The sequence below is a fragment of the Macadamia integrifolia genome, chromosome 13 (assembly GCF_013358625.1).
Source record: "Macadamia integrifolia cultivar HAES 741 chromosome 13, SCU_Mint_v3, whole genome shotgun sequence".
NCBI classification, from domain to species: domain Eukaryota; kingdom Viridiplantae; phylum Streptophyta; class Magnoliopsida; order Proteales; family Proteaceae; genus Macadamia; species Macadamia integrifolia.
Window position 1 is genome coordinate 20,981,857 of NC_056569.1, and position 14,378 is coordinate 20,996,234.

Genomic DNA, 14,378 nt, shown 5'->3' on the forward strand with positions numbered 1-14,378 from the left:
CCAAAAAAAAAGAAAGTGTATAAGGTAAGAGATCTTAGTATACAAGGTGAAGAGAATATGAATCCGAATGTATAAGGTAAGAGAGATCCATAGGAAATCCTACGTGGACTGATACAGACAAAAAATTCTGGCGAAGTCCCATCGGTTTTGTAGGACTTAGCAAAAGGATTGGGTGGGAGAAATGGTAGGCCACGTGGGCAGACAGGAAAAGTGAGGTCTACCTATATTCTCACATCAAGTAAAAAGGCTCTAACAACCAATTGGGGTGGAAAATTCATACAACAATCCCACCCCAAGAATCCACTGCATGAAATTCCATCAAACACCACTAATCAAACGGGGCCATTAAGGAATAAAGACTGAGAGTATGCGCATTATTAAGACGTCAACGTAGTCATTAACTGAATAACAGAGTGGAGCTGTAGACACGGTTTTGGGAAACAACAGCTCAGCCCCTGGAAATAGAGCCCAGAATGGTTCAACCATCTCTGTTGACGAATTAGTAAATTTCCCCTTTTTCCATCCATCATCTTCCCTTCAATATTAGCATTGCTTGAAAGGCAAGTACTTCTCCCATCTCATAAATCGTCTTCACTCTTCACCTATTACCACTCCATTTCTATCTCTCCCCAAATTCATCTCTCCTTTGACGTCTTTATTTTCTTCTCCTTCCTTCGTTTCTTCCCTGAACCCAAAACCCGTAAGACAAATCAATAGATCAACAGAAACGAAGAACTAGAGACAAAGAGAGGGGGGGGGGGGGGGAGAGAGAGAGAGAGAGAGAGGCAGGCGTCTCTCTTTTGTCTGATTCAAAAAGTGTGTAAGTTTGAAGCATATATAGGAACCGAGATGTCGGATATGGAGGTTCAGATTACTGATTCACAAGAACCAGAAGTTCCTGCCATCTTTAAGAAGGCCGACTGTACCGTTACGCTCAAGGTCCATTCTACTTCATCTTCTCTGGGCACTCCAGTTTAATTACATTTTTTTTTTTTTTTTTTTTTTTTTTTTTAATACCTTTGTTCAGTAAATATATTCAGTGGAGTATATGGATTATATGTTGCAGTTTGAAGACGTTGTGTTCAGGATCAAAAAGCAAAAAGGAGGATTCCTTGGTACTAGAAAAAACTCCATAACCGAAGAGAGAATGATCTTGAAGGGTGTAACTGGTGTGGTATCACCGGGCGAGATGTTAGCCATGTTAGGTCCTTCAGGTAGTGGCAAAACGACCCTCTTGACTGCATTGGGTGGCCGACTTGGTGGACACCTTGGAGGAACCATAACATACAATGGCGAGCCTTTCTCCAACTCAATGAAGAGAAACACTGGTTTCGTCACGCAAGACGATGTGCTCTATCCTCACCTCACTGTTATTGAGACCCTTGTTTTCACTGCTCTTCTACGTCTTCCCAACAGCCTTAGCAGAGAAGAGAAGGTCATGCATGCGGAAGCGGTCATAACTCAACTTGGCTTGACTTGCTGCAAGAACAGCATCATAGGAGGACCATTATTGAGAGGTGTTTCTGGGGGAGAACGTAAAAGGGTCAGCATTGGGCAAGAAATGCTAATCAACCCAAGCCTATTGTTTCTAGATGAACCTACATCAGGGCTTGACTCAACAACGGCTCAGCAAATTGTGTCCACATTGTGGGAGCTTGCAGAAGGTGGAAGGACAGTGGTGATGACCATTCACCAGCCTTCAAGCAGGCTGTATTACATGTTTCATAAGGTTTTGCTGTTGTCAGAGGGTAATCCTTTATATTTCGGAAACGGGGTTGAAGCTCTGGATTACTTCTCCAGCATTGGTTACACCAATTCTGTTGCCATGAACCCTTCGGACTTCCTTCTTGATCTTGCAAACGGTATGTGGAGGATACACCTTCTTATGACTTATTTGGGTTTACCTTTGATTTTCTCTAAACTTGTCTTTCATCATTGCTTTCCTATTCTTGACAGGCTTCATAAGAAACTCCAATTATGGAGGAGTCAATTATTCTCTTTTGCAGGGCACCTAAAACTCATTAGATTAGTTATGCAAAGCTCCTGTTACGACGGGTCTGGGGTTTTCGGTTTATCTATCTGGATAACCTTAAAGATTGGATATCTTATGTCCTCTTTTCCTTGGAAGGGTGGGGATAACTCCAAATTCTTATACCCATGAGTTGGGCGAGGGTTTGTCTCTAGAAAAGAGGGGGTTTTAGTATTTATAAGGTTAAAGAGTCTAACATCATTGAGATTTTTTTTTTTTTTTTTTTTGCTAACGACGGGTATCCGGGCCTTTGGCCTGACTAGTCCCGCGAGCCCATACTGATCCCACAACAGCATGAACCAGGTCCTACCAAGGTTGAATGAGAACCATTCAACTTTCACTAAAAGCAATGAATAACACTAAATACTCCTGTGTGAGTGGCCCAAGGTGTGCCTAGTGGGAGTCGAACTCATGACGTCCGAGTTTACAGCTCATACCAAGTTCATTGCTCACCAACTACAATACCCCTTGGGTTAAACATCATTGGGATTGTAAAAATTGGAAGATCACCTCTAGGGGGAAAAAAAGCATCTGGGTTGACTGCGTTTATTCTAGAAACCTCAAATCTAATTCCATTTGGACGACCTTTGTCTCTATGGATTCTTTTTGGGATTGGAAGAAGATTCTTAAATATAGAAATCTTGTTTCAAACTCTATATAGTCCTCTATTGATGACAGTTCTAGCACTTTGCTCTGGCTTGATAATTGGCATCCTAAGGGGGTGTTTAATTTAAAATATGGTGATAAAATAAGGTATGATATAGGATCTGTTTGAATAGCTAAGGTTTCTTCCATCTTAAGAGATGGTCTTTGGCTTCCTAGCCTAGATAAATCTACTTCTATAGTTGAGGTTTGGGGGAAGCCACAAATGGTTGATTTTAGACTTAGGGGTAGTGGGGATATTGTCAAGTGGATTTATGATTTTTGCAATAAATTCGCCTCTTCTATTTAGGATTTAGCGAGATCAAGGGTTTTCCTCGGTCACCTGGTATATGTTAGTTTGGTTTAGCTATTCTATCCCTTGGCACTGCTTTATTGTTTGGAGAGCTATACCAAACTCTCTTCCTACCCAAGTGTTTCTTTCTCAAAGAAATATTTCTATCTCCAATTCTTGCCTCTGTTGGAATTCCATTGAAAATGTTTATCACCTATTCTTTTCATAATTTTGTTTGAAAAGAAGATATCCTTCGTAAATGTAGGCCAACCCCTAGCAATCTTCCCTTTTGATAGAGAGTGGATGTGGGTTCAGAAAAACTTCAATGGAAAATCATCTTGTGACACTCTAAGTAAGTTGGATTTCTCTGCAATAATTCATCATATCTAGTGAGAAATGAATAAAAGAAGATAGGCAACAATATCACACACTATTGAGAAACTTACGATTGAGATTCAAAAGAAAAACATTCATAATTGTGTAGTTTGTCTTAACTCAAATAGGATCGGGCATCGTGCCCTCTTTTGGGATCTTCCCCCCATTGCTCTTTCCCCCCTAGTTTCGATGTGTAAATATTTGAGAACTAGAATCAATGAAGAAGGAAAAAGAGAGAGACAAAGAGATTGGTCTAACTTGTGAGCCACAACAGTATGGTTGGGACTACACCTTTCATTCAATATATGAATTAGCTATTACAATGTCAAAATAAAAATAAGAAAGTAGGATGCATAATCAAAAAAGAAAATTAAATCTACCCTAGCTAACAACTATCCTAAATCCAATAGGACACTAACAAAGATATATCAAATATAATCCCACGATAAGGAGGTCTATGGCCACCCATAGCCCTCCAACCGATAGATGCCCTCATATACTCTAACACTCCCTCTCAAGCTGGAGTATACACATAGCAATAGAAAGTACCAGCTTAGACAAGCAAAAACTCCAACAAGCAGTAGAAGAACTCTAATCAACCATCATAAAGCCATTAGCAACTCCAAAAGCAACAAAAGCCCGTACAAAGAAGGTATTCCAAGTGCAATGAAATCCCTTCCAAAAGAAGGCCTTCTCATATAATCTCAAAATAGAAGTGTAGCATCCAATAGCTACATTAAAAGAACTTTCTAAAGAAGGGTTTCTAATAGAAGCTGCAGCTCCCAGTAGCTGCAGCAAAAGTACTTATAAGCCTCAAACTTAAATCTCCCCAAACAGACGTCTCACATAAAATTCCACAAATAAACAGGTAGCATGAAGCCGTTGGGGACCAAACAACATCAGGTTGTTAAATATACCAAACAACATTAAGTCTCTGAATATACCATCTTCAAAGATAAAATAGTTGCTGAGGGAACACACGAGTTTATAAAAGCTCCAATGAATGACTTGAGCATATAATAACGAAAATCTCCAATGAAAAGCTAAAAAATGTCCAAATTGAACATATAAAAATTCTTCAATCTCCCTCTCACGTGTAACATTACACATGGACAAACAATTTTCATCAACTACCAACAAAAATGATGTTCATCACAAAGAATCTCATAATCAAAAGCACCACAATTAAATAATTTCCAATCCCCCTCTTAAGGTAGAAAATCTGAAAAAATAACCACAATTACCACACATGCAAGTACCAAATTTCCAAAAAAAGTGAAAATTCCAAATTGAGGTGATCTCGGCCCACCAAAGCAATAATTTGGCATATATATGTCCGATGGAAATTTTGTAATTACTTCATATAATCCTCAATTGACGTGGAACCCTAGGTCAAAATAGTCAATTGTGTTCAATATGGACCCACTTCAAACAAATAGAACTTAGTTAATCCAAAAGTATGCATTTTTATCCTTCGGTATAGGATGTCCTGGCTTATTAGGTCCCAATAATCAAAAGGATACATCTTAAGACCGAGTCAAAACGCTTTGTTTATAGAGTCTTTTTGAGTTGTGCCTCTTTCAAGTTGGATTCGCCATTCCCTTTTCCGTCAATAATTTGAAGATCAGCATTTTTGAGTTGTGCCTCTTCCAAGTTCTTACCCCGCCTCCTCGAATTGATGGAAAAATTTTGTCATTTATCCATCAATCCCAAAGCAATCCCAAATTAAAAGATTGGTGGCCAAGGACACAAGAGGGTTTAGAATTATGATGCAAGGGTAGACTTGGAAGCACATGTAAAATTGAGATACTAGTTAATTAAAGATAAAGGAGGGGTAATACGGGGCGTCCAAAAATTTAGAAGACAAAAGATAAAACATGATTGTCCTCTTGATAGTCACGCAACGAGGATAAGAATTGCAATATACTGGGATATTTATGGAAAGTCAAATATTAAAATAAAAGGAAACAAGAGAGACCCACGCGGCAATCAGAATTCACGAAGGAATTATTGTGGAGGGGGGGATGTTATCCCTAAACTCATACTACTGCAACTGGCAGAACAACACCAACAAATCGATAAGAGTAAAGAATCGATACCATCAACAAATCAACACCATCTTCAATCGGAAACAACAAAGAATGTAAGAGCACCAAAAGAAATCGAGAGCCAATCACAACAACTGAGAGCCAACATTAGCAAATGGTAGCCACAATAGATTCAAAACCCTTAGAGCAATAAATTGAAGAATGACTTCTCAGTTCTTCAGCAAATCGCAACCAGTAACAGACCAGAAACATCCAATAATAATTTCTGCAACTAATCCTGGCGACAAGTAATGATTTCTAGTTCAGTTGCAGCAATATATCTCATAGCGGGAAAGGGTTTTGGAAAAGAGATTCAAGGGTTTGGATCGCCCTTTAGTGAAGAACAACCACATAAAATTTTGGGAAGAAAAGAGAAGAATCGAGAGATATCGATTCAAAACAAATGGACAGCCAGTACTATTTTACAGCAAAGAAAACCTCGCCATCAATCGCATCAACTAACCAACTCTCCAGCGGCAATTCTCCCGATTAAGAACCAATAAAATCAGCAATACCAGAAACAAAGAAATTCAATAGCAGATACAGATACAAAAAAAAAAGAAAAAAGAAAAAGAAAAAAGAAAAAAGAAAGAAAGAAAGAAAGAAAGAAGAAGAAGAAGAAAATAAAAATGGTCCATCTATTTGTGGACTCCCAAAGCAATAAGTTGATCAGCAGTAGCAACAAAGGGAATAAATTGAAGCATTAGGTTGTCAATCCCAGATTTGAACCAACATATGGGTTTTAGTAGTAGCAAAACAGGGTCCCATAGAGGAACTCAATATAGAAGTAAACACAAGTAGCAGTAAAGCAACCAACAGCCTAGAACCAACAAATAATTGACAAAGGACAATAGCAAACGAACTAGAAAACTAAGTAGATTATTTTGTTAACTTGCAAAGAACTTTCCTCTTCTCAGACTTTCTTCTTCTTCTTCTTTTCCATAGCACTAATACCATGTAAATATTTGAAAACCAGAATCAAAGAAGAAAAAGATAGAGACAAAGAGATTGGTATAACTTGAAAGTCACAACCGTATGGTTGGACTACCCTTTTCATTCAATATGCAAAATAACTATCACAATGTCATACACAAATAGGAAGTAGACTGCAAAAAAAGCATCTAACTTTGCTACAACTGAACCCAGTAAGGGTATGGAGTTTTATGGTCACCAATAGCCCTCCAACCGATACATTCACTCATATACTCTAACATGATGCATGTAACATCTTCGGCTTTGTTTCTTCTCCCTAGTTATATTGTATCCCTCCCTCTTTTGGTGATATTTTGTCCCCCCTTGGATTTTGATATATCCTTTCCCGCTTTTGGTTGTTTTAGTTTTTTGAGTCTAGGCTTTCCCTTGGTTTGCCACTTTGGCAAGTTGTCTTTCTTCTTTTTCCTGTTTTAATAAAAAATTTATTCACCAAATAAATTTTTTTTTTTTTTTTTNAATTAAAAGATTGGTGGCCAAGGACACAAGAGGGTTTAGAATTATGATGCAAGGGTAGACTTGGAAGCACATGTAAAATTGAGATATTACTTAATTAAAGATAAAGGAGGGGTAATACGGGGCGTCCAAAAATTTAGAAGATAAAAGATAAAACATGATTGTCCTCTTTACAGTCACGCAACGAGGATAAGAATTGCAATATACTGGGATATTTATGGAAAGTCAAATAGTAAAATAAAAGGAAACAAGTGAGACCCACGCGGCAATCAGAATTCACGAAGGAATTATTGTGGAGGGGGGGATGTTATCCCTAAACTCATACTACTGCAACTGGCAGAACAACACCAACAAATCGATAAGAGTAAAGAATCGATACCATCAACAAATCAACACCATCTTCAATCGGAAACAACAAAGAATGTAAGAGCACCAAAAGAAATCGAGAGCCAATCACAACAACTGAGAGCCAACATTAGCAAATGGTAGCCACAATAGATTCAAAACCCTTAGAGCAATAAATTGAAGAATGACTTCTCAGTTCTTCAGCAAATCGCAACCAGTAACAGACCAGAAACATTCAATAATAATTTCTGCAACTAATCCTGGCAACAAGTAATGATTTCTAGTTCAGTTGCAGCAATATATCTCATAGCGGGAAAGGGTTTTGGGAAGAAGAAGAAGAAGAAGAAGAAAAAAAAAAGGTCCATCTATTTGTGGACTCCCAAAGCAATAAGTTGATCAGCAGTAGCAACAAAGGGAATAAATTGAAGCATTAGGTTGTCAATCCCAGATTTGAACCAATATATGGGTTTTAGTAGTAGCAAAACAGGGTCCCATAGAGGAACTCAATATCGAAGTAAACACAAGTAGCAGTAAAACAACCAACAGCCTAGAACCAACAAATAATTGACAAAGGACAATAGCAAACGAACTAGAAAACTAAGCAGATTATTTTGTTAACTTGCAAAGAACTTTCCTCTTCTCAGACTTTCTTCTTTTTCTTCTTTTTCATAGCACTGATACCATGTAAATATTTGAAAACCAGAATCAAAGAAGAAAAAGATAGAGACAAAGAGATTGGCATAACTTGAAAGTCACAACCGTATGGTTGGACTACCCTTTTCATTCAATATGCAAAATAACTATCACAATGTCATACACAAATAGGAAGTAGACTGCAAAAAAAACATCTAACTTTGCTACAACTGAACCCAGTAAGGGTATGGAGTTTTATGGTCACCAATAGCCCTCCAACCGATACATTCGCTCATATACTCTAACATGATGCATGTAACATCTTCGGCTTTGTTTCTTCTCCCTAGTTTTATTGTATCCCTCCCTCTTTTGGTGATATTTTGTCCCCCATTGGATTTTGATATATCCTCTCCCGCTTTTGGTTGTTTCAGTTTTTTGAGTCTAGGCTTTCCCTTGGTTTGCCACTTTGGCAAGTTGTCTTTCTTCTTTTTTCTGTTTTAATAAAAAATTTCTTTACCAAATTTTTTTTTTTTTTTTTTTCATAAGAGGTATTCTGAAAAATCACAGTTTTGCCCAACACCATTATAGTTAAGATCACTCCGGAGAATTGATTCTGAACAGGCACTAGAGGTGAATTACACTACTTCTCCCTTGAGGAATGAGAGTAGACACATCCTAAATACAAGATACCATGTAGGACCTTTTAAGGAAACTAGGAGACTATATTTTGCATCATAATTTGGTGTTCTTTTGGTTACTCTACTGAATTAATCCTAATACTTTGTTAGGTGTTTCTTCGGATAATAGTGAGGAGGACAAATTAGCTGTGAAGCAGGATTTGATCTCTGCTTACAAGAGCAAACTTGCTGATAAATTAAAGGCAGAATTAAATGAAACGAGCAATCAGCTCTCAGATGGTACAAGGCATAAGCAATTTGGTCGATGGTGCACGACTTGGGGGCAGCAGTTTTCAGTGTTGCTTCATAGGGGACTAAAAGAGAGGAGGCATGAGTCCTTTTCAGGCATGAAAATCGGTCAAGTGTTGGTTGTTGCTTTCCTTTCAGGGCTTCTATGGTGGCAATCTAGTGACCACTTACAGGATCAGGTAAGAAATATACAATCTCCTGATGTTTAGGCTCAGCAATTAAAGATTCTTAATTTGAGTGACACCTTCTATTCTATTATTTGATCTTACTTTGATTTTGTTGATGCAGATTGGGCTACTTTTTTTTTACTCTGGGTTTTGGGGCTTCTTCTCTCTGTTCCAGGCTATATTCACCTTCCCCCAAGAGCGCATGATGCTCACGAAAGAGAGATCTAGTGGGATGTACAGACTTTCATCCTACTTCATGGCTAGATCAGTAGGAGACCTTCCCATGGAGCTTGTTCTCCCAACCATCTTTGTCATCATAACCTATTGGATGGGAGGACTTAAGTCCACACTATGGAACTTCTTAGAGACCTTGTCCGTTTTATTACTAAGCGTAATGGTTACTCAAGGCATGGGACTTGCTATTGGTGCATTGGTAATGAACCTTAAGTCTGCTACCACCCTTGGATCTGTCATAGTGCTCACTTTTCTTCTTGCGAGTGGGTATTATGTACAACATGTCCCAGCCTTCATAGCATGGATTAAATTCATCTCTGTTAGCCATTACACCTACAAGCTATTATTGGAATCACAATTTAAGACTAAGGAAACATACCGATGCGGCACCAACACTACTTGCTTGATCGGAGACTTTCCAGCCATAAAGATGGTAGGGCTTGATCAGACTGCCATCTCTATTGTTTCCTTGTTCTTGATGCTTATAGGTTATAGGGTGATCGCTTATATTTCTCTCATGAGAATCGGAGTGCCCCGTTGGAGATGTTAAACCCTAAACTATATTAATTCAAACAGTTATGTGCTTCTCAGTCCATCTACTCGGTGAACATAAACATACAAGGGAGACTGAATGCTGATAAAAGGTAGTGAGGGATTTAGATTTAGATGTTTTCGGTTGACTTAAGAGACTTTTTTTTGTTAGAAGGTTTCTTTGTATACAATTTCACTTGTATTTGTCTTTTAGATTAGACAAAATATTGAAGAAACAATAAGAGATACATTTTTATCTTAAGTTTCTTGGTTTGTGAGTAACTAACATAACTTCAGCCCTAATTAAAGTCTAACATAACAAAGAAGTCTAATTCTCGATTTGCAAATTTCAACCAATTATCAGAATTGGAATTCTGGCTTCAATTCTCAGAATTGGAGAATTGTTTATAGAAGCATTAGATGGACCAGTCTCTATGCTTCTTCTTTCCTTTTGTAGTTGACAACCCCTCCCCTGAATTTTTGTTACCACTTAATTTTTTTTATTGTTATGTTTTAACCAAAATATGATGAGGATATATACCTGCTAAAACCCATGCAATAAAAGGCCTTTCAAATGTCTAACACAAAATCAGCTAAAATCGCAATTCTTGCCTCATTGGAATTTCTCTATTGCGTATGTTGGAGTTGGAGAATTGAGTTGAAAGGTAAATTGTAAAATTTGAACTAATTCTAAGAATTTCCTACATAATTGAATTCATACATGTATGTCACAATCCTAATTTTGATTCTCGGCCTGGAAATTAGAATTGAAACAAAAATCTAATGGGCTATGTTTACCATGATGCATTTCTATTCTGAAAATGTTCATTCCCATGAATGTAGAATGCATTTTTAATCATATTTGGAAAACCATGTTTTCTTACTCAACAAGCCTTTCAGAAAAGCCTGGTCACTTGGCCCAGTAAAACCTAGTCAGGGTGAGTCAAGTCATTTTATTTTTTGAAAGGAAAATTATGTTTAAATTTAAAAAATTTCATAAGAAAAGAGAAAAAAAATATAAGGGAATTACATATTATTGAATTTTGACCTTATACCATTGCAAATATATTCAATAATATTAGTAAACTACTCAAGTAGTGAACCGGTTTGATACTATTTTAAAAAACGACTAGACTCTCTAATTTTCTTTTTTTTTTTTTTTCCTGATCGAGTCTACATGATTCTTGAATAAGTTTTCCAAAATTTTGAATTGACCTGTATCATCCAAGTCAAAACCTAGTTTTCAACTATATTCTAATTGATAATGAGAATATTATTGTGGATACATGTTTGTCTAAAGTGCATTCTTGATTTTAGAATGCTTAGATTCCTTTTCAGCTTTTCATTGAACTACTCATGGGCAATAATTCTGGGATGTTGTGGAGAGGACTCAATAACTAAGTGAGGAGAAAATTCTAGAAGCAACAGTCACTCCTCCGTGCACATGGTTATAGTTATTGGGATCGGATCGACTATGGCTGATATTGATACCATATTGGTATAGCAACAATTGTTATACTCATGCCCTAATTTTCCTTGTGTTACCAACTACAGGTGAACCACAGGAGAATGCCAATATCAATGGTTACTGGGTAGCAATAGTCTTTTTCAGAAAAGGGAGCAATGACCCCACATGCACATGCTACTCAAGTATTAAACACTAGAAGCACTAAAGAAGAAGTCAGTGCAAGTCTCAAGTCATTGAAGGGAATTACCCGACCCGCAATAGTGAAATGCACCAAGATATGGCCCACATACTTGCGCATACCTTAGAAACCCTCTGTACAACATGGTGAAGTTGTCCCAACTATGTTGGGCACAATTCACCCACACCTATAGGAGTATTGACAAAATAGGTCATTCGTCCGTGGGGCCTTGGCCCGCGCATCCATTCACCTCAGACCACCCCCAATAGTTAGTGCAACCTATTAATGAATGGATTAATATGTTAGATCACACTGAGGTGGGCCCACTAGTGCAGATTGGAGATTAACCCAGTAATGGGAGAAAAACTATATAAGTTATTATAAATAGAGATAAGTAAAACTCATTTATTTCCCAAATAGGCCTCAGTTTAAGTTACCATATAAAGAATTATAAGTAAAACCCATTTGTTTCCAGAATAACCATCATTAAACTTAAGTTACCATATAATGAGTTATTAGAAAAACCACTATTTCCCCAAACAACCTCTAGTTCACTGAAGTTACTATAAATAGAGATACTTGCTCATTCATGTCATTCCTACCAAACTAAAGCAAGAGAAAGGAGAAAGGGAAAGAAGAAGAGGGAGAAGGAAGAGGAAGGGAGCAAGGGAGGTCACCTCTACTCACCCTACACCGTTGGTGAGTTACACTTTCTCTCCCACCTCTATTGTATGCTTGCTTTCTCTCTCCCTTACCCCATTTTCTTCACCCGAGCTAAATTAGGAACCCTAACCGAAATCCCCTCTACCCACCCACTCAATCTAAAAATTGAGTTGAAGAATTTGTGTAGGAGACCTAATATAGCTAATTAAGCCACTCATTATTGAGAGTGGAGACCTCCCACATGGAAAGCCCAATTTAGGCAACCCAAAATGCTAGAATTTGGGTAATTGACAAATCTTATATAATCACCCATCCTAACCTAACCCTATGTTGGTAGAAAGATGTTGTACACATAAAATAAGGGATTGAGGTGATCATAAATGAAATTAGAGACCACTTGTGAAAATAGCAGATTTAGGCTCAAAACAAGGGATGTTGTTAGACATGAAATCAATGGTTTCGGGAAGCCTGTTCCTAGCACACCGAACAAGCCGTACCGTACCATATTGAGCAAAGGTAGAAAGAGAAAAGGACATGAAAACCGCATCTTGAATCCCCAAATTAGAAAACCTAAACCCTAGATTTGAAAAATTAACCAAACCCTCTATAATCTACCATCCGAACTAAACTGTATGTTGGGAAAACTATGTAACACATCTAGAATATGGGATTTGGGGTGATTATAAATAAAATTAAAGACCCACGCATGTAAAACCCAATTTAATTTCCTAAAATTTAGTAACCTAAACCCTAAAATGGGAAAATTAGACAAAGCCCTAGAATCTAAGCCTCATAGGTGACAAATTATATAATTCCTAAGCTAATTAGTGTGTGCATATGTTGCATGCATGAATTCTAAGCCTAGTACACTAACCCTAACATGTATCTACAACCTAAAATGGGACAAACCATGAGGAGGAGATTTGATCAACACCATAAGAAAAGAATTAGGAGTATATAAAGCTTGATCTAAAAACCCTTTACGTTTCCTATTAATAGAGTCATCAAGCGGTGAGGCAACTAGACAGGAGAGTGTCGACAATACACAATAAGTCGGAACACAAGGTGAGGTAGTGTAGTGAAATATTTTATGGAGTGTTTATAACATGTTATCCATGTGTGTGTTCATGATAGTTGCATGGTAAACTTGTTACTATCTGAGAATTGAATTGTGCATATTGATGTTGATATTGATGTTAATGTTGCTATGTTTGCCTATAGGAGTTGGTATATGTATGTATTGGAATTTGGGTGTGTGTGTGTGTGTTGGTGTTGATGAATGGGATGCAGGGTAGCCAAAGGTTGGGTTCCGACACTACATGCCCATAGTCTGTGTAATACCCTAATCTGATCTTACACCCTTACTTGTGAACAGGCAAGAAGATAGAGCAGAGGAAACCAATACTGGCTTGGTTGGCACCTGTGGAGTGCCAAGAAGGCAGAAGTGATCCTATCTATTCATGTTTGGCATGTCAGTATCACTAGAGAACTCATCAAGAATACTAGGCAAACAGGTAATTTCTAGTTTACAATAGACACTAGGTAGAGAAGGGTAGGATAATAGGCCAAAGGGGACTGAAATGTTTCCAACTAGCAGGTACAAACCGGCCAGCTAGTTGCAGTGGCAAAATACACAATTTTTAAGTCTTGTTTGTGGGGCCCACTTCCCTATAGTAAACTTTCCATCATTCCTTCCATAGTTAGGGACATGTCTGGGGGTTTCAAATCTAGTTTTACCTCTAAGAACAGAGATGCCTAGATTAAGTAGTAAAATAAAAACCTAAATTAAATATAATAGGTTAGTAGGAGGCTCCAGCCAAACAGATCCTTAGGACTGTTTTGACTGGGCTAAAAATAGCTTAACAAGGGTCTAGGGTGAGATTTCTCACTTAAATCGATTCCTACTATGAAGAGAGGAGAAAAGAGAAGAAGAAGAAGGGAAGACCTACTTCACCTAAGGATCCTGCTAGATAATTGCTGACCTCAGGTACGTACCATTGACCCAACACAGTAGGGAATTGATGAATTATTAATTGGAAGAATAGGGTTTAGGGTTTTGCCTAATTGGGAATTCCTCGGGAGTTCCTGTGAGTAGAATTCCTTCCCAATAATAAAAGCCCTAAATTTTAAAAGAATTAGGGACTGGGATTGATAAGGAATTTGTACTTACAAACCCTAAAGCAGAGGGTTATTGTTATTTTAATCGAATTTTGGGTAATTGAGACTTAATTGAGGTTGATTATGTGAAGTTTTTTCATAACCCTAGTATAGGGATCCATACTTGGTTTAATGATTTAATTAAATTCTTCTCTAAAAGTTCTCTAGAAACCAATTTGGGTGGGAATTCAATTCTAAGGTTTCA

The 14,378-nt window shown here is 37.6% G+C and overlaps 1 protein-coding gene across 1 annotated transcript; it reads left to right on the plus strand.

The window, feature by feature from the left end:
* Window positions 1–541: 541 nt before the first annotated feature.
* Window positions 542–9,963, plus strand: LOC122059458 (ABC transporter G family member 9). Its single transcript, XM_042622252.1, has 4 exons — window positions 542–939; window positions 1,067–1,862; window positions 8,638–8,954; window positions 9,064–9,963. Exons 1-4 carry the CDS (start codon window positions 850–852, stop codon window positions 9,724–9,726), a joined length of 1,866 nt encoding a protein of 621 aa, XP_042478186.1. The 5' UTR covers window positions 542–849; the 3' UTR covers window positions 9,727–9,963.
* Window positions 9,964–14,378: the final 4,415 nt, after the last annotated feature.

What these genes read in the sequence shown, in the direction of transcription:
- LOC122059458 (XM_042622252.1), top strand. Translation starts at nt 850, where the DNA reads ATGTCGGATATGGAGGTTCAGATTACTGATTCACAAGAACCAGAAGTT. An exon ending in CCTTCTTGATCTTGCAAACG is followed by an intron (nt 1,863 to 8,637) that starts GTATGTGGAGGA and finishes ATACTTTGTTAG; the next exon opens with GTGTTTCTTCGGATAATAGT. An exon ending in GTGACCACTTACAGGATCAG is followed by an intron (nt 8,955 to 9,063) that starts GTAAGAAATATA and finishes TTGTTGATGCAG; the next exon opens with ATTGGGCTACTTTTTTTTTA.